General features: G+C 40.7%; 1 protein-coding gene across 1 annotated transcript in view; it reads left to right on the plus strand.

Annotated features, from left to right (window-relative positions):
* Window positions 1-20,475, plus strand: part of vcanb (versican b) — a 34,304-nt gene extending 13,829 nt beyond the window's left edge. The window contains exons 8-17 of the mRNA XM_008423795.2: window positions 887-916; window positions 8,860-9,020; window positions 10,154-11,468; window positions 11,567-11,680; window positions 11,770-11,883; window positions 16,574-16,732; window positions 16,803-16,885; window positions 19,371-19,515; window positions 19,808-19,990; window positions 20,069-20,475. Coding sequence (XP_008422017.1) covers window positions 887-916; window positions 8,860-9,020; window positions 10,154-11,468; window positions 11,567-11,680; window positions 11,770-11,883; window positions 16,574-16,732; window positions 16,803-16,885; window positions 19,371-19,515; window positions 19,808-19,990; window positions 20,069-20,298 — 2,534 coding nt within the window. The 3' untranslated portion in view covers window positions 20,299-20,475. The remainder of the gene's footprint in view (window positions 1-886; window positions 917-8,859; window positions 9,021-10,153; window positions 11,469-11,566; window positions 11,681-11,769; window positions 11,884-16,573; window positions 16,733-16,802; window positions 16,886-19,370; window positions 19,516-19,807; window positions 19,991-20,068) is intronic.
* The last annotated feature ends 3,547 nt before the right edge of the window (window positions 20,476-24,022 follow it).

Below are 24,022 nucleotides of genomic sequence, written 5' to 3' on the forward strand. Positions count from 1 at the left end.
ATAAAATTGATTGTTGTCACTGTTGTTCCTCTGGCAGCACAGACAGGATCTGAGCTGAGTTCTTTTGTTTTGTCTACTAAACTGTTATTCCACTACCAGATTCTTGAAGTTGAAGTTGTAGACAAAACAACTTCAATTTCAAGAAGTTGAAGTTGTTGAATTAGAATAATCTAATAACACTTAGATTATTCTGTATTCATTCATATTAACTGACAAATTCTTGAGTCATGAAAATTAAAAACATCTGTACTGTAATCTTAAGTATACTTACCTATAGAATGGTCTAAGAGAAAAATAATAGGTATAATAGATTATAGATTAAGCTTCTGAGCTTGTCTCTTTCACTCACAATCAAAAATGTGAGAAAACCTCAGTTTACTCTATAAGTTTTGAGAGTTGGAGACTCGAGTTTTCAGTTAAAAACACAATGCATAAAATGAAGCTCAATGCGACATAATCAGGTTTAAAGCAAGGGGTGATGCTGATATCAGTCCTCATAAACACGTAAAAATTGCTCCACACTGCAGTCACTGGGCGCTCACCACGAGGGAAACTGCTGCAAAATTTTTTTGCATGAAGAATCCAAAGTGAGTCACTGAAGAAAACTGTCACTCTTATGTTCAGTCATGAAAAAAACTCCTTATCACCTGAGGCGAGGATGAGCTGTGTCACTTTAAGTTCTTTGTATAAAAAAACACCATCGTTCGGTTCAAAGTTTATAAAAATAATGTGAGATCCACTCATGAATGTCATGATGCATAATAGTGAACATCTCAGTCATGATGTCTGCACTGAAACTGTAGAGTGTTACATCAGAGAAGATAACCCGCTCTCTGTCCTCTTTCTCTTTTTTCACACTTACCTTCATATCATTGTGTGCTTTCAGGGAACGATCAGGAAGACCAGTCAGCTGCAGGTAAGATACTGATGACTTATTGTAACTCTATTTACACCTGCAAAAAAACATTTTGTTTAAGTGCTTCAAGTTATCTTCTGCGACTTGCAAACCAGGTTTTCTGGTTTGCAGAGATTTGTATGTGTAGGGATCCAAATGTGGCCAAAACATTTCTCCATGTTTGTACATGAACCGTAATCCTGCTGCTCCGTTGGAGCTGGTTGTTTCAGTTTCTCCTCGTGTCTTTGTGCCTGTTGCCTTGCTGTGCCGTTGGGATTTGCTGTCTGACTGTCACCATGTAAAGCTGCTTCACTGTTGTTATGACCATGTTGAAGTCAGTTTTGAAAACATTGAAAATATTAACACTAAAATATGTTATTAGTAACATATTTTACTCAGACTTGTATGTCTCAGAGGAGGCATACAAGTCAGAACTGATTTGGAGTCAAAAATTTACATGGCAAACTTTTGAAAAAAAAAAAAAAAATTTAAAAATATGAACCATGGAAGGCACTAAAACGGTATGAAAATGGATGTTTCTGATTTTTCCAGCCCACTAAAACCAGTGTCCGCATTACTTTAGACTCACAAGATCATATGAACTGGAGGCTCTGAAATGTTTAGACCCAACTTCACCACAGTCATAACAACATGGCTGGACAGCACAGCAAGATGACTTTTCATGTTGAGACCAATAACAAATCAGATTGACTCGTCATGACAACACGGCCCGACTGCACAGGATGTTTTGTCAGGTTAGTAAATACCACCGACAGTGTAGAAGCCAAAAGTAGATTTGTCACCATAAAGCCCCCACTGACTGTCACATAGACATGCAGAAATATCACTTCACCTGTTCAGTGGACACCCTTAGGCATGCAGACATTTTTTTTCACAATTAGTAATTTTTTTGATCTAGGAGTGTAAATTTTATATTCCAGGTTGTTTTGCATTTCTTGTGGATTTGCTGTCTTTATGTTATTTTTCGGAACTTTTCTACGGGAAAAAAAATACTCTTTAGATTTCACTGGCTTCTTGCACCAGATTCTGTTTTTCCCGTCCATCAGCCTGAAGCAAACGGTCTCTTGTCCTCCCTTTCTCAAATGTTGCCACAAGAGCAGGAAAAAGTGCTAATATCCACTCAGAGATCAGGCACAGCAGAGGAAATGTTTATTTCCAGGTGAAATGACACCTGAGAACAGGGCCGTGTTGAAAGAGGCCATAAAGTGTCTGCATGAGGCCGTCAGCTGCTGAGGTGGGCAGAAACAGTCCAGACTCATCAGTCAGCGCCGATATTCTCTGTCCTTCAGCGCTTCCACTCCGTGCTTTTATTAGCACCTATTAGCTTGTTATTTCCCATCCGATTCCCACTCCCAAATCATCACATGCTGACTCTTGGCCATCTTTGTGTCGGGGTCTAAACGCTCTGGGTGTCACTTTACTGTCGCTTTCCTGCAAACAGGCAGGTCCTGCACACAGCTGCTCCAACAGGAAACACAGAGGGAAAATAAAAGCGATATCTTCTCCCTATAAACAAGTAAATCAAACCATGTTCGGAAGCTGGAGCGCGCAAGGGTGATGGATATACAACTGCCAACGGAGAACATGGGTTTGAGTCCAGCCTTAAAATAGCTGTGGTTGAGGAATTGAATGAAATCGCACAATAAAGCGCGTTTTATTGAGGAAAGCCTTTTTTCTCACATCTGAGAACCTCCCAACTCAGCAGGAACACTTTTCAAAATGCTTTACTGGATGAAAACAACTCTGGAAACCACCCAGCTGGTAAAATTAAACTCAAATATAAAAGGTTAAGACAATGAAAGCATTTTGAAGGCACTAATTCTAAAATTACACAGAGATCAGAGATTACAAATACAAATTAAATCTGCAAACAGCAGTGGGTGGCTCTCGCAGCTCAGTGCCGGTTCGGCATCGAGGCGACAGCAGAGGTTCCGTCACGCTGTTGTTGACACTTTCACATCATCACAGCCACATGTACCGCCCAGCAGATCTTCTAAAGCCCCCTCAGTCCTGTTCAGTACGAGTCCAGCGGCGATTCTTACAAGTTCTGCTGAAAGCCAAGTTATTACCACTTCCAGTTTTGTGGTGAAGTATTGGCTAAGACTTCCTGCAGGCTTCTGAGCATGTCATCTGATTATCAAGAATTAGTGGATACTGTTTTAAACTTCTACAGCTGGGGAAGCAGGAGAAGTCACCCAATAATCTTCAATGTCTTCTCTCGATGGAGGGGACTTCTGTGATGCCATTAATGTACCACACCAATGTGTGCAGCAGTGTTTGCTGATGATGCACAAAAAATCTGGTGCAGATCGGACAATGTGTCAGGGAGATATTGCAGCTGGAATAATCTAGGGGGCACACTGAAGTCAGATCCCAATATAATAATACTGACTTCTTTAGAGGTCAACAAAGATCATTCATATTCAGCTTGGTGCAAATCAGATTATCTACTGTATATGTGATCTAGAGTCAACCAAAGGCAAACGGAAAGGGATTGGAACTTAATATTCTGCCACGCCCTCATGCTCCAGCCAGTCGCCATGACGACTCAGCATCATGTTGATCCGTCATCAGACAGGTTTAAATCTGTATCAATCAAAGAATAAAATGAAGACAACCAGTAGCTAAACAGGTGACCTTCTGTTCAAAAGGGGCAGGGATGTTTCTAGGTTGTTGCTAAGTAACCAAAGATTTAGTTACTTGATACCACTCACTTTGATTTGCTGGCTGTGAGAGGTTGAGCAGCTAAAACTTTTCCATTGCCTAAATCTCCCACAATGCTGTAGGGTTCTGGATTGGACTTTTGTCAATATTTTATATATTGAATGTTCTATCAGATGTTTTATCTATTGATATTGATCATACATCTATTGTGATAAATACTGTTATTGATTTATTGTCCAGCCCTATTTACCACCAGCACAGAGCTTGCTCAGCTTTGGCAGCAGGTATCTCTGAGTGGGTCTTTTTGCTCGGCCAGGAGGGCACACTGCTACTATCCGAGAAAAACTTCAAGGGCAGACTGAAATTCCGCAGGAGGTACTGATCCAAATCCTTTGGGGGCATCTGGAAATTCATTTGTCCAGAGAACAAAAGGTCTTCAGTGAATTCAGTATTATGCAAACATAAAATATCCTGATACAATACATGTGGGATTGTTTGTCATCCAAAAGAGTGGGCCTCCTCGCAATTCAGCCCAAGAACTCTGCCACAAACAAAGAGTGGGATCAAAACGCCTCCGACTTCTTGCAACAATTCAGAGACATTTTATTCCTGATCTGTGGATTTTGCAGATTGATGGAGCAGCGCGTCCCAAGGCTGAACTAAACAAATCACCCAAAGATCAGCTCACAGAACCGTGACGCCGACCTTTGCTGTTTAGTGAGAAATATGATAAATCTTGTTGCATATTTGCTCAGTTGAAGAAATTAAATAAAAATACAGATTCTACAGATTTTAAAGGGACACTTTGGGCTTTTTCCTGAGTACCAGCAAGGCGGAACGAAAGTAAACTTTGGGGCTTTTCTAGAGTTTTTTTCACAGAAGGTCATTTGAAATGTAAGGATTTTATATTTGTGTACCTGACTGAGAAAAGAAAGCTAATCTGAAAATTGTGTATGGAAACTTTGAAGAGCTTTGTTGCATGCATTTAAAGAAAGTCTAAAAGTACCTCTCAATAAGAAAAGTACTCAGTGCACACACCTCACTGTACACACACAGATTAGTGTGTGATTTAACTTCTCCTCAGCAGTTCTAGCTGTCTTATCACATAAGTAATAAGCCTACACAAGTTTTGAAAGCCTACGTCTCATTAAACATTGACATAATTAAAGCCATTGAATTATCAAGAAACTCTTTCTGGCCTCTTAAAGTCGTAGGCATGGCGTTCTTTTAGTCTTCGGATGTCAGTCTGAATCCCTCCTAGCAGAATTTTACCCAACTTCCCACAACCTTTCTCCCATTTTGAACATAAAATCCTAATGAGGAGACAAAAGCATGCATTGTTTCAGAGCAGCTGCTGGCAGCAGTGGGTCTTAATCATAACAAACAGAGGCCAGAAACTGTTTATGATCTGTGGCTGCTTTAAATCAATATCAGAAAGGAGCTGCTGTGGGGCAACGCTGGTTGCAGAAGAAGTACAGAAAAACCCACACATTTCCATAAATGTAAAAAACGACAGAGATTTTTATCCCCTCACTGTATGACAACATTAATCCAGACTAAATTTTTCCTGCTTTATGTCAGTTAGGATTACCAAAACAATTTGTTACAGAAAGGTTTTTAGGGATTTGTTTTTCCACCTCTGCCTCTTTAAATTCAGATGCTTACATGCATAATAACATTAATTTTCCCATTTATGCCCAGGCTTCAACTTCCTGGCTGATGTCTTAAGATATTCCTTAATATTTCTACGTATTATTCTTCCCTCATGATGGCGTACATTTTGTGAAGCGCACCAGTCTCTCCCGCAGCAATGTCTCCTCTGAATCATGCTGCCACCAATGAGCTTCACAGTTGCTTCTCTTCTTAGATTTGCAGACTTTGCCAATTTCCACCATGTGCAAAAACAATCGTTATGGTCAGATGTTTAATTATAGCTTCATCACACCGCAGGACATGTCTAAGAATTAGCGGTACACAGTGTTAAAAAATGTTGAAGTTGTAATAATATAGGTAAATATTGAGATGAAATCAGTTGCGATATCTACCTATTTTCTTCTGTCATCTTCCTAATCAGAGGCAATGTCATTCTTTTCCAATGTGAGTATTTATTGTTGGACTCTAATTTCCTGAATATTGCACAAGTATGAAAAATACAAGTTCATAATGCTAGGAAAATATTAGCCAACAATTAAAGCACTCAAAACAGCCCTTTACATAATGAATATCACACAGATTGATGTTGTGATGACAGTATATTTGAATAGATTTTACAACCTAGCGATGCACTGATCTACTTTTTTTTACTTACACCTAATACTAATATCTGAGGCTCTGAATAAACCGATACCGATCTGATACAGAAATAACTCCTTGAAAAATCAATTGATAATGAGTTACAACAGTATTTAATTTCCCTTTGGAATCAATAAAAGTATTTTTGAATTTTGAATTTGAAAAACTGTGCTGAATTGACTTAGTGTGTTTCTTTTTTTTAAAACACAGATGTAAATATACCGAATTAAACATTTCCTTCATAACTCTACATTCCAGACTGAATAGATCTGTACTTATGCATAGCTAACATTGTCACTGATAGCCAATCTATAATTCTTTTCTAGATCGGCTATACTGACATTGATATCGGATCGGTTTCACTGTGGATCGGTCTAAAGATGCTTCAGCAGCATCTTTCAGCAGCGGCTTTTGTTCTCGGATTGATTCTTACCTTTCTCACCTATGATGACAATGGTCATCATTGGTGAATCATTTATTTTTATTTTTCACATGATGTCACTCAAGACAGCGTGTCTTTGAGGTACTTCCATTAAAATACATCCACAGATGAATTTAATAATGAAAACAATTTTATTTTATTTCCAGCCTTTTTTCTAGATCCTCAGGGAAACTGTCCAAAAACAAGCACTTAAAAACAAGACGTACACACAGAACACAGCTAAAATTTGTAATTTAACTTATCAGATTGACATAATCTTGTGGATTTAAACAAATTGTTTTAATGCACCGTAAATTTAGTTCTTGTAACCCTAAGTCTTTAAGAAAGCAAAAAAGAAAAAAAACTTCCCTATGAAACGTTTTCTCTCATTGTTATGGTATTTAGAGGAGAGACATATTTTGGTAATCCTGATTGATGTAAATGGTTTCATTTACATCAATCACTGAGAAAAAGTGGTTTGTTTTTATAAACTTATGTTAATATCTTGTTTCAAATGTGCTCATCACAGTTTGCATACAGTAATTAGAGGACATAAATTTCGGAGAACTATTAGCAACCAGTGTTTCTCCAGCAGGATTCAAAGTAAACGCTCTGATCCGTAGACTGCATGGAAACAGAAGACTCAATAAATCTGCGGCAAAGAGAAGAGAAAACAAACGGATACATTTTCAAAGATTATTCTCATAATATCATGATTCCAAGTGAGCAGCTGGGGGCAAATCTGTTTCTTTACTAGAACTTACAAAAAATGACTTTACAACCTTCTGAAAGACGCCAGTGAGATTTCTTCAACAAGTTACATAAGTAGAAAAACAACTTTTTTCTTTTTTAGTTATTTTAAGATGACCATAATCTGGAGACAAAAACAGCTGGACCATTAACAATGTTTAGAAAAAAGACGAAAAATATACTCTCAGACAAACACTTTAAACTACCATTTTTAGAAAACTGAATTAATAAGTCCTGTGTGGTGTATTTTGATACAGAAGTACATCAATAATGGCCATTGAAAGTGACAGAATCTAATGGAAAGCATAGAACCTACACCAAATTTCAATTTAATTTATTTAATATAAAATTTAGTTCAATTTAATTTATTTCACACATATGTCAACTGACATGTGTGAGGCAGGGAGAACGGTCTTTCTGAATTCTCCTCTGGATTGGACTGTATAAAAATTGTGAAACCATGAACGATGTCAAAACAGTTCCTGAAGGTTTAACAGACTGCATCCCTGGCATCAGCAGAGTTTGATATTGGAAGCATGTTGGGTTTTCTTGAGTCCAGGTGGTCATGTCATGCAGTCACTCTGCATGCTCTGTATACAGAGTGGTCCGATGTTTAAACCTTTGAGCAGGCAAGAAGAGCCACACACAAAATGTCTTCTCACACTCTCTTTATAAAGTCCAGAACACCGTGTCTGTATCGTAATAGAACATGGGGTTCTGTAAGGCTGGTTCCTGTAGTGCTGCTTTGGACAATCAGAACCTTCACAAGTTTTATATCCATTCCAATCTGTACTTGCTTTTGCATAATATACTTTAGAACAACATAAGTTGATTTCAGGAGCACATTTTTCCCAGAGCCATCCATGGATTTTTTAAAAGGGCAGTATGTGTTTTCCAGCTAAATGCCATTTTATAGCACAGTCAAGTGACTGTTACCTTCAGTTGTTATCAACATGTTGTATATCTGAAATATGACTTAAAGCAAATTTGCACTGTTGAATCGTTGTCATGGGACATTAAAGGATCTCTCAAACATGCACAAAAGAATCAAAACAACACTCCACGTATGTTTTTGATGATGAAAAACTCAAAAAGTAGATTTTACATAATACCGCCCCTTTAAATAATAAATGTTACCACTTTCCACACAAATCAAACGAATGGCTGACGATGCAAATTCAGGATCGACCTTTCTGAAGTCCAAACCTGTAATCAAGAGAAATTGTGTCACAAATTCAAATGTGATGATGGCGATACTATATTTTGTAGATACATTGGTACCCAATAACACTGAAATATTTCCTTTAAGTATTTTTGCAACTTATAAATGATATGAGAGTCGTACAGTTTGGTAAGTGTTGTAAGCAGTAAAAAGCAGGAAAACATGGATATAAAGAACTGGACAATGAAACTTGGTCACATAAATATCTTGGGTTCATTTCCAAAAATGTGTCACATTTTTATTTTTAGTCCTACAGTTCAAACCTTTATCACAGGGCTGTTGAACTGCAGTCCTTCAACCTTTGGATGTGTTCCTGGTGTAAAATACCTGGATCTAATGGCTAAATTGCATCTTCAGCATGTTGCCAAATTCTTCAGAGAACTGATAATGACATAATTATTTGATTGAGGTGTGTTGAAACAGATGCTTTGAAAGGACCAAAAACAAGGACCCTCGAAAACTGTAGTTTAACACCCATGGTTCATCATATTCATCATGGCCCACACTTTGGTACAAATAATAGATGAAGATTTTTACATCAGACCAGAGTGTGTCTGTTGGTGTTAAAGCCTGTTCTGTCTCCTCTGCCTCCAGTGAGTCGAGTCTTGGATTTCCTTAACAAGCCATCAAACGGCTCCCATCCTCTATTGCCACAAATCTCCGGACTCACTCAGGTGTCCAGTGAGGCTGTCCTGAACAATGAAGACTCTGAACTCCTGTCTGAGACGATCCGCTTTGTCAACGGAAAACATGAGGTACAGAGGAGACTTCAATCACCTGATGATTCAGTCTGTCATTCCAGCCTTTGTTTCTCCTTTTCTATCTGTCATAGTAGATGTGCAGTAATAATTCTATTACTGTATTGTCCGCACTATAAAGTGCACCTAAAAACCTTCAATTTCCTCAAAAGCCGACAGTGCGCCTTATAATCCGGTGCGCCTTATATATGGACCAATATTGAGCCAAAACATAGCAACTACGGTAAGCAGCCGCCAACTTCATTTTGCCCGTAGAAGAAGAAGCGCGYGGTGCATGCTGGGATAGTTGTCAGAACGCTGGTTTGTTAGTAAAGTTTGACTGACCTAGAGAGACAGAGACTGCGGCGGTTGGTCTGTGTTACCCAGAAAGCAGTTGGGCACAATATCGCAACACCAACACTGTGAGTGAAACAATGACTGGGACAGACTACTATATAAAGTACTCGGGGACCACTTCTGTATTATTACACATCCACACTTGTAGAGTACAGGATGTGTGGCAACCCTAACTGTATCGTCTATTCTATGCGCCTTATGCGAAAAAAGTTTTAAAATAGGCCATTCATTGAAGGTGCGCCTTATAGTGCGGAAAATACGGTAATACTAACTATTTCTATTGTCATTGAAATTAGGTTGAGTGAATCAGTTAAAGTAGTAGGCCTTGACGTTGTCAAGTTAAAAGACAGTCTACGTTCATCAAGCTGATTTTTTAAATTATTATTTAGTTATAAGCTGGTGCACTCTGCTGGTTGGTTCTGATTGCAGTCAGCAGTTTTGTTTTCTAGGTAACAAAATGAGTAGAGCACCACTAGTTGACTTTGTTGAACCAGGAGTGGCTTCAGCCAGACTTCTGAGAGGACTAGACTGCAAAAGGTTATACAAGTCTCAGTTTTGGCTGTAAAAAAACAAACAAGGTCATCCGCTGGACAAACAACTAATCTTAAAGCTCATCAGTTTATACTGAGTCTTCGTTCCTATCCAGCAAGTTAGAAGAAAAATTATCCACACGTCAATCTGTGCCTCCTGTTAGGGTCTGTCAGTGATGTCAGTGAAAGTTTGACCCGTTTGAGCAAAACTAGGTGACCAATATTCTTCTTCATGAACTTCTTTATTTGCTTCGGTCCATCCAGGTGTCTTTCAGCCCACAACCTCCAGAAGAAGCCCGAGGGGATCAGTTTGAGACTGCGTCTCCCATTTATGTTGTGGAGGTGGACATGGGGGACAAAGACGATCTAAGTGTGCGTCCTTTAGACCACAGTGTTTTACAGAGTCACAAAGACAACAACCTCAATGAGGCCACTCCTCCCACAGATACAGACCAACAAGGTGTTACTGTACCAGTCCTTGATGACAAGCTAGCCCCCAAAGTCTTCCTAGACCCACAGACTACTGAACCTCAAGGGCCAGAAAAAGCAGCAGCCACCACCACCACATCATTATCTACAGTGTCATCAATAACATCTACAACACTGCTAGGTCCTATCGTCCACGATGTTTCCCAGACCGGCCCAACTCACATCGACCATGAAGGCACAGCGGACAATAATGCCGAGGCTTTGCAAGAGCGTTCTGAAGATGGAAATGTTCCCACTCTGGCTTCAATTTTTCCTGGTGTGATGACAGATGAGGCAGAGATAGGAGGGAGAGAACCTCCAACTTCTAGCCCAGGTATAAAGTCCCAGAAAACGTCCACAGACACCCAGATAGGCAACTTTGAAGGATCTGCTTCTGGACAGGAGGAGGCCTCGGGGCAAGATGATTACCTTCCAGATATACCCAGCCTCGCCAAGACACCCCCATCAATTCACCCCACCCTTCACACTGAGCAGCCTCTACACGCAACAGTCATAAAAGAAACAGACGGAGTTGCAGAGACTGCCGATGGAGGTCAAGAAACAGGCTCAGATGCGGAGCAGATGTCTGGAGAGGGCGAGGCCTCTGGGGATCACGGTGGTCCGGCTGACCTGCCTCCAGGGGTCAGTGCCACTGTTTTACAAGATGTGGCACCTCTGATTCCTGGACACCAAAGTACAACAGAAACACAGGACACATACTCCAAAACCAGCAGGGTTACCCATTATTCTGTCACTTTACCGGATCTCAAGAAACATTCAGCTGTCACCAACAAGCCTTCACCTCCAACTTCTGATCATACTTCAGGTCCATTCACCACAAGCTCCACACTTAGCATGAGGGATGAGCCAACCACTGCAGCCTTTATGCCTGTTGACCAGACAATGCTCTCCACCCCCCAATGGGCTCCAATCCATGACCCTTCAGCTAGCGCTCTCCCAAATGAAGAATCTGTGGATTATGACAGTAAAGGTTCCCCTGTTTTGGTGGAGTCCCACCCGGAGACCCCTGTACAGAGTGGAATCACAGAGCAGGGAGAGGCCAGGTCTGATTTAGAGCCTTCTGTGGAGCCCAGCCCTGTGAATGTTCAAGGTATAAGGTTTGGACCAGTTACATGTAGCTACATACAAACAGATGCTGGACATCACAGCTCAGCTAACCATTCCATCCTTTCTTTTTAATGTGTGCAGACCTAATACCGTGCTCAGTCAACGTCTGTCTGAATGGAGGTTCCTGCTTCGAGAAAGGCCCAGTGAACATCTGCGTCTGTGCACCTGGATTCAGCGGCCTGCGCTGTGAAACGGGTACCCAGACACAGAGAGCCGACCACTCGATCCCCATGCTGAGAGACTGATGATGTGTAATAATAATACCCTGTGTTGTTTGTCTGCAGATGTAGACGAGTGCAACTCTAATCCGTGTCTGAATGGAGCCACCTGCTTGGACAGGGTCAACTCCTTCACCTGTCTCTGCCTGCCCAGCTACACAGGACAGCTCTGCGAACAAGGTCGAGTACAACACCTAAACAAGCTTTTGATGCTGCTGCCTGCTCTGTGAAAGAAGTGTTGGGTCAATAAATTTGAAGTATATAAGAACTGGAACTTTTCTTTCGAGTATCTGATCATGACCTTTGCATTCCTACACAATTTTAATCTCACTTCAGTGATCCGTCTGGACTTTCTCCAGTAGAATTTGAACTGGTCCAATCATCAAACAAAAGCAGAAGCTGTGAACAATGACGTCAACTTTCTGCGTGTTTTAAAATTGTGTTCTGCCTGTAGTTTGGCAATGGAAGTGGAGGAAGTGAACGAAGTCGTTCAGTAAGGATTGGCAATGCTTCCAAATATCAATTAACAGCCACTCGTTCATCTATGCATTTCTCTCTTCAGTGTGGAGGATGGTTATTCACACCACAGGCAAATTCCGGTAAGCTCAATTGCATTGAACTGCCGTATTAAAAATGTCACCATAGCAATTGCATAAAATTTTATATTTAATCAGACTCCACACCTGTAGCAAGTGATCATCTCTCATTAGCCGAGGGTCCAGACATGAAGCAAATGTAGAACAAGGGGTTGCTTTTTACCAGACTACAAAAACTGAGCAAATTTATGGACCTAACCCTGACCGGTGACTGATTTGTTATCCCCTTTAACAAAACATTCATCATAATCACAGTTCGTTTTATCCATCCACACATTAATTAGAGCACCAAATGTAAATGTTATTTCACAACACTTTTTGTGTTTGGATTGGATGTAATTTTCCTCTCCGTCTCTATGCTGGCTAAGATAGGTAAGATAAGATAAGTGCAGGATGAATGAGGGATGAAAGCTTTTGAAGGATCTAATCGGGTCTTTAACTTCCATATTTGAAGACATTGCTACAGGGTGATGTACAGTAATATTTCATCATTCTATTGGTGACTTCAAAGAACACATGAACTGACTGAGTCAGTGGGTAAGGTCTGACAGTCTGAAAGTTTTGGGTTTAATTCCAGCTTTCTGCCACACGCCGATGTGCACATGCACTTAAGTCCAACTTGTCTATCGGTCTGCATGAGCTGTGCACACATTTGTGAGTGCAGCTGGACAATGTCCAGCACCGGGCGTCGGCTCCTCTGCAGATTAGTTTCAGCCTGCCGTCCAATTCTTCTGTCATTACTCAGCCTTCCGTCCAGGTTTGGACGAGGTCTCAAGAGGCGCTCGAGAATCGGATTTTGCAGAACTGACGGCTGGTTTTCAGCTGCAATTTTTATTCTGTATTCAAATGAGCACTGAGTAAATTTAAAAAGATGATAAGCTTGAGTTTGTTGAACACTAAACTAATTTCAGGCAGACCAGTTGCATTCTTTCTTCGATTATAGTGTATTATATCTTGACGTAAAAAGGTTGTTCATGCAACTTCTAATCTAAAGTGATTTGTGAAACTGCAGGCTAGAAGTTATCTAACTTAAAAGCAGAGCTTACAGTCATTTGATTCACATCTGGAGGAAAGGTGCATGTATTTTTCAAAAGTTAGGTATGCAGTCTTTTGAAGCAAATTGTTGTTGCTGGTATCTCAAGATTTGCTTTAAAAGAACTAGACTAGAGTCATGGGACAAAGGAACAACAAGCCTATTTGAACAAACAGGTTCAGATAGGCTGTGAACCCCTTTGAATTTAACCTCATGTAGAAATATACAAACCACAATCTTTACTATGTCATTATTTATTGAAGCCACACCCACTAACTTCGAAAACAATAAATCAGTCTATTTGTAGGCCACACGACATGACATATTTACACTTTTTTTTAAAGCTTTTAATGAAATACATACCGGCTGCAGCTTACTGTAAATACTTTTTCCGAACCCTGCATGTGCCTGAAGAAAATGAAAGCCATTGATGGCCGTTTTATCTTCCTCCTGCCGCTTCGCACTAAAACCACTAAAGGTTTCGTTTTCAGAGTCGGAAGTGAATGGCCTCACCACACCTGGCTTGTCCGCTCCTCTTCATCACACTGCTGTCCAGGTTTTACAAAGCCTTCGGTAAAAAGTCATGTAGTAGCTGCATGGCAGTGTTCAGAGTGTGTGGAAAATGTAGCGGCTAAACCGAAGATCATCTTAAACCCCCTAAACCAGAGATAAGTAGAAAATATGTAAAACCTTCAGATTTAACAGGTATGCACTTTTTTACAATTACTAGACTATAACAAACCCTAAACTATTGTAACTCTGCACAAGACTCCTCTTCTTGACTGATGAAGCTCATCCATGCAGTCTGTGAAAATCAGCGTGTTAATTCAACTTGATCCAGCAGAAAACATTCTTCATCCTTGTAAAGCTTCAGCAGAAGTCTCACTGAGCATGCTGCTGTATTGGCCAGATGTCGATCTCTGCCTCCAGCAGAGGAGCTCCAGTGAAATCTCATCTCATCTCATCTCATTCTCATAAACCAAACATCATGCAGCATCTTCTCGTCTCGTGAGCTGGGGGTATTGCTGAAGCCCTCATTATTTACACTGCTTCCCGTTTCATTATGGGCCGAGGGTGGAGGGTGGAGGAGTGGAGGGGTGAGGAAATCCCCAGCCTCAAATTGTTTGTCTGCACAGTTTATCCATTTGCAAGATAAATGTGCTGCGTGTAGCGTTAGATAAAACTTCCAAATTCCTCCTCATTGTGTTCAGAAGGTGGTGGACACAGCGACAGGGACACAGATGTCCTCTTGTAGAGTTCTCATAGCGGAAAGCATCAGGAAGAAAAAAAAACAGATAATTGCTCTATTATTCTAGCAGAAAGCTTTTGCAGCTGCTTGGCACCGACTCATTCCTGCCACATGGTGCCTCCCACCTCGTCTCCTGGATGCAGGAGACAAGGAGGTGTTTTAGGCTGACCTCCTGTGACCCCCGCACCGCAACACGTCAGAACGGCGCAGCTCATCTGACATGGCTACAAGCAGAGGGCAGCGCTCCAGGCCTCACCTGAGCCTCCAGGTGGCTGCACAGAGGAGCCATTAGGACGAGCTTGGCTGACGAAGGCTAATACCCACCAAGCCTGGACAGCAACTTTCCATTGCGATTTTTATTGGCGTTCACATTATCCTGAAGCCAGTGGCACAAAACAGGCTTTGTTTGATGAGGTCAACAAAGCAGAGCGCTGACTCTGAGACTCAAAGTCATTGTACATGGAGCTAAATGTGCCTGTCTGTGTGTTTGACCTGCACACAACGGGATGTTTGTGAGGGTTAATGAAGTCCAACTGTGAGTTACTGAACTCCTGCAGTGAGTTGGGGGATGCGGTGTGTGTTTGTGTGTGTGTGTGAGGGTTATTCACCCAGCTGGACTTCAGCATCGATCTGGCCGCTGCAACAACTGAGTCTGATGAGAAGAAAACAAATGAAAGCTTTTGTGGAACAGCTGGAGGTCATTGTTAAGGCAGCTTGGCTCCAGCTCAACTCCCTCATTTACACAGCCTGACCGAAAAAAGCAAAACAAAGCCGTCACACACACGCTCGGTTGGACCCTCCGTGCCTCTGATTACTGTGCCCGTTCACGGTGGCGTTCTTATGCAACGTCTCCACATTTGTGCTCAGCTGGAGTTTAATGTTTCATCAAAGTTTGGTCCCAGTGATGGGCGGGCAGAGCTGCTGTTTGACTTTTTCTGTTGCGGAAAATACAGTTTTTGGAAAAATAATTTAAAAAATTTTGTTGTTCAGTTCAGTTTATTTATATAGCAGCAATTCACAACGAATGTCGCCTCAAGGCGTTTTATGAAAAAGTCATTTCAGTGCAACTACACAGACATCCCAGTTATCAGGCTCAGTTAATTATTCAAAGTTTAAAAGGTTTCTAAGGAAACCCATCAGGTTGCATTGAGTCATTGACTTTCAGCATTCGCTTTCCTGGACGAACACGTAGCGACAGTTACGTGTTGACTCAATACATTCACTTCCTTTTTGTGACATGACATTACTTAACTAAGGCAACCCTGACTCATGGATATGGAATGATTACTTGTTGGATGATTGTCAATTCGTTCTTTATATTTGTGGCAGAAAAAAAAAGAGAAAAAAGAGAAACACAAATATGGTTCAAAACAGTCTTATTCAAAAGCTAATTGTTTAGCATACATTTACATTTAACTTGTCATTATATGGATAAATTAAATGTCACATCTTTTTATGTGATAGAGAAAAAAATTTAATCCCTCTGTTAATGAAATAGTTGCACTCTTATATTTCATATCTTTGATCCTTTATATTTTATCTTGTGTTGTCAGTCAATTAAAATATTGACCTATCTAGGGCTGTGATTAATCACTAATCATCATTATTGAAGACAATGGCTGGTTTAGCCCCATAATAAACATAATGAACATTCAACAGAATAAAACCTTTTTCATTCATGCAAAGTGAGCAGCATCCTCAGCTTGTCTTCTAATTCAGCTCAGTTTATTTTTAAAATCGCAACAATGCATATCAATGAACATTTTCTTGAAAATACATGATACTGTAGCCAAGTGGCTAACTGACAAACACAAATTATAATGAAGAACCCAACCAGATACAACACTACCAAGTAAATGAAACGCATCTAAACTATATCGAGGATGCAACCACGAGATGGAGAATTCATAATCATACTAGAATTATAAGAACTGTGTGTGTTTGTTGCCTTTTGCTAGCAGTGTTTAGCATGCTGTGTTTCTGTGTGTGCAGACACTGAGGTGTGTGGGATCGGCTGGGCCAAGTTTCAGTCCCACTGCTACAAATATTTCAAACACCGGCGGACGTGGGACGCTGCGGAGAGGGAGTGTCGTCTGCACGGGGGCCACTTGACCAGCATCCTGTCGCAGGAGGAACAGATCTTTGTCAACCGTGAGTCTGTCGCAGGAAGAGCTGCGTTGCTTCTTCAGCTTCACTGACCAGGCCGTCCGTCCCTCTGCAGGTCTGGGCAGTGACTACCAGTGGATTGGCCTGAATGACCGAATGTTTGAGAGAGACTTCAGGTGGACCGATGGGAATCCAATGGTGAGCTGATGATGGCGGGTGATGGGTTCAATGATCAGAGTGGATTGGATCGAGCAAATGTTAAACTTCCGCTTTGATTTTTATTAGCAGTGAAAAAGGGTATTATTATGAAATAGTTTAAACAAAAAACTTAAAGGGGCAATATTAAGTGAAATCGACTTTTTTCATGTTGTAATGTTATTCCCTCATCAAAAACATACCTGGAGTGTTGTCTTGATTTTTATGCATGTTTGAGAAATCCTTTAATCTCCTGGGGCAACCATTCAGCTGAGCAAAACACCTGGGTGGACCTAGCCCCGCCTACAAGGACAAAACTCCTCCTTGGAGCTGCAGCTTTAAACCTTCCTCCTCACAGAGCAGCTCCTTCAGACTAGCATCCAGCAATTAGCAAACACCTGTGGAACTGCACATCTGCTGAGCTCATTATAGGGGCTGCAGCTCAGTGCAACGCTGCTAAAAACATTGTTGAAGGGCTAACAGAGGAGCCATGTTGTCATGACTTCCTGGAGGTGGAGTGTTGGAAAAAGCAGGAGTTTCTTAGAGACAGAGGCCCAATTTCAAAACATTAAATTAAAAAGTCAAATTTCTTTTAAGTTATATTTGCAGCATATTTATAACAACTGAAGGTATCAAAGTTACTTGATTGCAACATAAAGCGGCACTATGTGGCTGGAAAATACATCATACTGCCCCTTTAACACTAAAATAAATACTCTTAATTCTTAGTTGTACCTTGTTTTTTTTTTCTTTTTGTTGCAAGAGAGCCAGGCAGACGGAGCTTCACTGCGCACAGGGAAAACACACCGTAACAATCAACTGTTCATATTCCAGCAGGCTGAAACAATTAGCTGCTTCTGCTTCTGACAGGCAGTTAATCTGAATCTAAAACTGATTATCTGCTCCAGAAATCCAAAGTGCCTCAGGATGTTTAGGTAAAGGTGATCAGATACTGTTCAATCTACTGATTACGGCTATATAAAAAAAAAAAAAACACACACACACACACACACGCCCCCCCCCCCACACATACACACACCCCCACCCCCATGCCCCCCCCCCCCACACACGCCCCCCACACACACACAGGCACCCGCACGCACACACACACACACGCACACACACACACACACAATCAGGTCACATACTGGAGATACACAGAAATGTGCTGTAAATGACTATTATAAGCAGTTTGCACATTAACCTTCATGTAAACACACGGACCATGGAGAGGTTTTCTTTCTGCAGATTTTTGCACACAGCAACAGTTTACAAATTTGAACATAAAACGTTCACTTTTTTTTTTTTACCTTACCAACAGACAGAGTCGTTCCTCTGCTGAGTTACGGTAAAATATTTGCTACACAGATGACCTAGCGACACGGTGACACACGGAGTCCCTGACGGCAGACCTGTTTTTGTTTGACATGGAACCCGAACACAGCTACACACGTGTGTGTGCTGCTCATGTGTGTGTTCTGGAGAGAGCTGGGCTGCATGTGGGCCAGATTAGTTGATGGGAGCAACAAGCAAAATGTTGTTTTGATGTGTCATCATTGAAGAAGAGGACACACCCAGAGACGTTAAACCTGCAGCTTCACTTCTTCTCACTACCAACGCCATCTGAACCAAAGCACAGGAACCTCTTTTGTTTGGATGTTTACCCCAATCGACATGGGGCTTCAGCTTCTCCACCCCTGATCTCTGGGTTATTTTGCCAGCTCCACCATCTGGTAGCTCAGTGAAATACATCCAGCTCCTGGTGAGGAAAAAGAAGAGTGATGGTAGCTGCTGCTGTTTTGCAGCTTCAGTCCTGCATGAGTCTGCAGATGTTAGAGAGCAGTTGCTATGAAATAACTTCCAGTTTTCATTTACTCATTAAGCTTCTGGGTACATTTTGTACCCTATTTCTTTCATTCATTAAGTAAGGTTGGCAGAATGAGGAAAGAATCAGATGCTGACCTTTTTCCATTTAGATGTTTCTAAGAAAAATGAGCCTGTGAGAAATTACTGGAAAATAAATAATTGCAACAGCATATTAGGACCAATGGAGGGGAACAAAAAGAGGAGGAGTACATTTTCACCAAAAAACTCAGATATTTTTAACTATAACACTTGGAAACAGTTAGAAAAGTTGAAAATTTGCTTGAAAACCCCCCCAGAAATGTTTTAATTATCCTCAGAAAATTTCTTGAAAAAAAAAAACAATGGAAATTTCTCAGTTTCAAAAGTCAATATTTTTACATTTTTGGACATTTTATTTATTTATTTATTCTAACAGACAAAAAGTAAAAACAGGAAAAATAAAAAATAAAACAAATTATCATGCCCACTGCATGCAGTTTTCCATAATTTGCTCAAAAAAGGAGCAGGTACAAGATACAAGATCTGAATTTCAAAAGTGCAGTCTGAGTATAATTCAAGTGAAATTTGAACGTCTCATTATTGTTTGATTGTTCATCACTTAAACGAAACGGTGTTCTGGCAGCAATATGACAACTGGAGGCCAAACCAGCCGGACAGCTTCTTCCAGTCGGGGGAGGACTGCGTGGTGATGATCTGGCATGAGGGGGGGCAGTGGAACGACGTGCCCTGCAACTACCACCTGACCTTCACCTGCAAGAAGGGAACAGGTGGGCTCCAACCCGCATGTCAAACCTTTCAGTTCCCTCAGTGTTTAGAACGACACTGAACGTCTTTCTGTAGCGCCCCCTGGTGTCTGAGCACAGGCACAGAGTGTGTTAAGCTCACCACCATGAATGGAAGAATGACTGAACACCCAGTAGTTCATATTGGTTTATTTGATCTCTCTCCACATGACATATAAGATTGTTCATGAGTTGTGTTTACCTGTCGCTGCACCGTCCATTGCTGATGACAGAACGTGTCCGTCGCTCTAGCTGCTCTCTGTTTCTGACCCTGCAGTGGCCTGCAGCCAGCCGCCTTTAGTGAAGCACGCCGAAGTGTTTGGAGCAAAGAAGCCCCGCTACGAGATCAACTCCCTGGTCCGGTATCACTGCAAAAAGGGCTTCATCCAGAGACACACCCCGATCGTCCGCTGCTGCGCCAGCGGCCAGTGGGAAACACCCAAAATCACCTGCATGAGTCGTAAGTGAGCTCTGAATGGGACTGAACGGGTGCAGCAGTTATCCTGCTAACACTTTTTTTTTTATCTGTCTCTCTCAGCTGCGACCTACCACCACTCAATGATTGTTGAGCACTACGGCAACCAGAGGGTAGAGCAAAAGAGGAACCACGTCCATCACACCAATGGCCAAGAGAAGGCCAATCAGAGCCAGGAGCAGGAGCAGAGCTACGGCATCCTGCAGAGCCTCTGGAGCCCCTTACAGGCCCGAGTTCAGCAGCTGTTCCGGCAGAAGAAGCACGCGAACCACAGGGATCACCCCGATCACTGAATGAGTTTGAGGTTTTGTTCCAGAATCGTGACGGCAACAGATCAATGCAGACTGGCCTTCTTGGTCCGGAGGCATAGATGGACAGAAGCAGTGTTGTTAGATCACCTGTCTATTGATGGGTCTCACAAGAACAACATGTGAGATGTGCCAACATGTATTTTCTAAAAAACAAAAAAAAAAAAAAAAAAAAAAACTATAGGATATTAACTGTAACACTTGGGACTGATTCACTTTTTTCTTAACTCATCAATTGTCTCAGTTTTCACACAATGTCGAACAACTTGAGTCATTGACACTCTTTCTTGTTGCTTTAAGTTTTAGAAAATGTTCATGCTGAGAACACTTTGCTAAGTATGTCACAACATCTCAGAGAGTTTTGTATGTGGATGATAGGACTCTCACTCTACCTTTTATAGAACAAGAAAACACGATTTTTGTAAAAGCACACCAAGAAACTACCATTTTTGTTATGAAGTTTTGAATTTGATCAATATAAATTACATTACTAGCATCAGAAAGACTGCATAGTATATGAACCACTAATATTCAAAGTGATGGCTAGATGAGGAGTGTTTCTGTTGAATCCAACAGGCAAGTTGGAAATGGTTTTCCCAGATGACTTTGGGTCCTTACAGCAGTACAATGCACCCTGGCACACAGCAACAATAGAACAGCTTCAGTCACACAACCATAAATGTATGTTGTTGACTTGACCTCCAAATTCCCCAGATCTCAATAGAACTGAGCATCTGCAGGTTGGGCTGGACAAATGGAAGGATTGTTCTCCACTTCTGACACCTGCTCAGTTTACTGCTGGTGTGCAGGACATCACAGCACACCTCTGTGGTCCAGAGGGATCCAACATTCCTCTGGTCAAAGGTGTTCTGTCAGAAAAAGAGGGACGGACACACTGTTAGGCAAGCATGTCATAACGTTGTGCCAGATCTGTGTACGTCATCATTTAAAGGGGCAGTATTATGTATTTTCCAGGCACATTTAAGTGACTATGTTGCCTTCAGTTCTTATAAAAATGCTCAATATATCAAATATGACCTAAAAGAAATTTGACTTTTGTAATTTAAGGCCTAGATATTGGGCCTCTGTCTCTTAAAAAAAAAAAAAAACTCCACCTGCAGGAAGTCATTACGACATGGCTCCTCTATTAACCCTTTAACAACGTTTTTATCAGCGTTGCTCCTATAATGAGCTCAGTAGAGCTACCAGTTCTACCAGGTGTTTGCTAATTTCTGCTGGCTAGTCTGAAGGAGCAGAGTGATGGGAGTTGCGGGGAGGGCTGCTGTGTGAGGTGGAAACTTGGAAACTGCAGCTCAGAGGAGGAGCTGCGTCTCAAAGACGGGGCTAGGTCCACCCAGGCGTCTTGTGCAGCTGAATGGTTGCTATGGAGATTAAAGGATTTTTTTTTTTCCAATCATGCATGAATGAATCAAGATGACACCGCAGGTATGTTTTTGATGAGGGAATAACATTATAACATGATGCAAAGCTCTAAAAAGTAGATTTTTACATGAAACTGCCCTTTTAAGCATTTGATTGAACACTTTGCTTTAGACTGGAATATAATTACTAATGATTGAACATGAATGGGTTTCATTATGTTTTGGTGATTCAGATGTGATGTGTTTTTTGGCCGTTAGTTCAGTCTTCTTTTTCATCATTTGATGAAGTAACATGACATGAATTGATCTAACTCTTTAAGGGTTGAGGTGCCACTGTGATCAGACTGAGGAACTGTTATTCCAGGTTTTATGGCCCAGGAAAAGAACAACATGTGTCTATCTTGTTTTGATTTTGTCTGGAGTTCCAGAAGTTTATGAAGCAATGGTGCCTGCAGCTGCTGGGACAATTTACCACAAATTACCAGGTGGAGTGCACTAATAACATAAAGTTTGCATGTTCCATAAAGTAATCGTTCTGCATGCATTTGGCAGCTGGGTGTGGCCATGGAGGGAACTGTGATGCACACCAGAGAGAGTGTGTTCAACAACAACATATGAGTTAGCTGAGGAGTTGCACTGGTGCCTTATTTAATGCTTATAGGATAAGTTACTCATAAAACACCAAGTACTGGATCAGTCAGACACGCCCTGTTTGATCCTTTTATACAGTCTGACTGATTTTTTTTTTTTTTAAGTCCTAAAGGAATGTTTTGATTTTCTGAGGTGGTGATTTGCAGAGAGGTTGTGAGCAGTTGCTATCTTACCTGCACAGAAACACATGGAGACTGTACATTGACAGGCCAGTTCCAATGCAGATCTAAAACAAGTCCAAAATATCAAAGCAGATCACTTTTCAAATATGAAATTATAATATATAGAGCAAATTTTATCTTTTCGTATTCTAATCACATAGTTGTTTTTATGGTTTATTTTTTCTTTAGAGTTTTTATGTAGTTGGGGTGAAAATAGGACATTGATGCACACAAAGGTAAAAATGGAATATTAAAATTTACAATGTGTGCTGTTCCAGTTATTCATGAGCTATGTATTATGAAACCATCTGACTTTAACTTATTACATACTTTTACTATGAATGGACTGTGATTAAGTAAAGGCTGTTGGGCTAGGGGTGATTTATCCATTATTATCATCATTCTTAATGTTTACAGATTTTTGCCTGTCATTAATATGAATTTGAAACATTGTTACCATGTAGTCTTTTATGGTGCATTACTAGGTTTTTTTTGTTGTTTGTTTGTTTTTTGATGTATGTGTTTTGACATGGTGCAACTCAAAATCAGTGCAACAAATTGACCGTAAAATTTCTTGTAGTTTCTCCATCATTAGGTTTGTTTTCGTCCACGTGCTGCACAGCTGGGATCTGTGTTCTGAAGTCTAGAAATAACAGACAGATATAAAACTTTTCATGCTCCTTTTGAAATATTTTTCTACATTATGTCGTAACTATACTTGATATATCTGTGGTGCAAAAGGCTTATTTTTATGTAATCATTGTTCCATCCATTTTATCTGCGCGACATCTCATTATCGGTGTTTTATTGTATTTGTGTTTAAAGTCGAGATGTTGTAATAAAACTTTTACAGCTTTATGAAAAGGTTGTGGTTCTGATTTCTTGCTCTTGCTCTCATCTCCTGCTCTACAGTCTGGAGACCTTCTGATGTAGAATCAGATGAATATGAACGTCATGAAATTAGACACATAAAGCATTTCAATATTTATTCCAAAAGGCATGAGTACTGTTTGGCGGTGAAAAAGCAGTGAACTCAGACCGATATTATTGTTATAGTCTGATGTTTCCTGTAGCTGTTACTACTTGAAGTCACTACAAACTGTGTGCAGTAATGTAATGCAGACAGTAATGCAGTAATGATGGAACCTGAGTGTGTGCAGTTGTGTATATTTGATGATGCTGATCTAAATTCACTTCAGAAACTCAGAGATGAGTAAGTCCCACAGATGTTTTACAGTTTATATTATGTTCTGAAACCTCCATGATGTGTCCCGACTGAGCATCTGTTTCTGCCAAACTTAAAATTAATCAATAATAGATAATCCTGAGGATTTTTTAAAATTTTTTAATTGAAATCGTAGATCAAACACTATAAAACACTGTTTACTCTCCTATTCACCAGAACCTAAACTGCATCTATATTCGGATATTGTAGAGTTTGGAATCATTTATTCCTCCAGGCTGAATTAGACTGAAAGTTATTTTGTATAATCAATAAGTTTATATCTAGGAAAT

This window comes from Poecilia reticulata, linkage group LG12 (assembly GCF_000633615.1).
Source record: "Poecilia reticulata strain Guanapo linkage group LG12, Guppy_female_1.0+MT, whole genome shotgun sequence".
Classification (NCBI taxonomy): domain Eukaryota; kingdom Metazoa; phylum Chordata; class Actinopteri; order Cyprinodontiformes; family Poeciliidae; genus Poecilia; species Poecilia reticulata.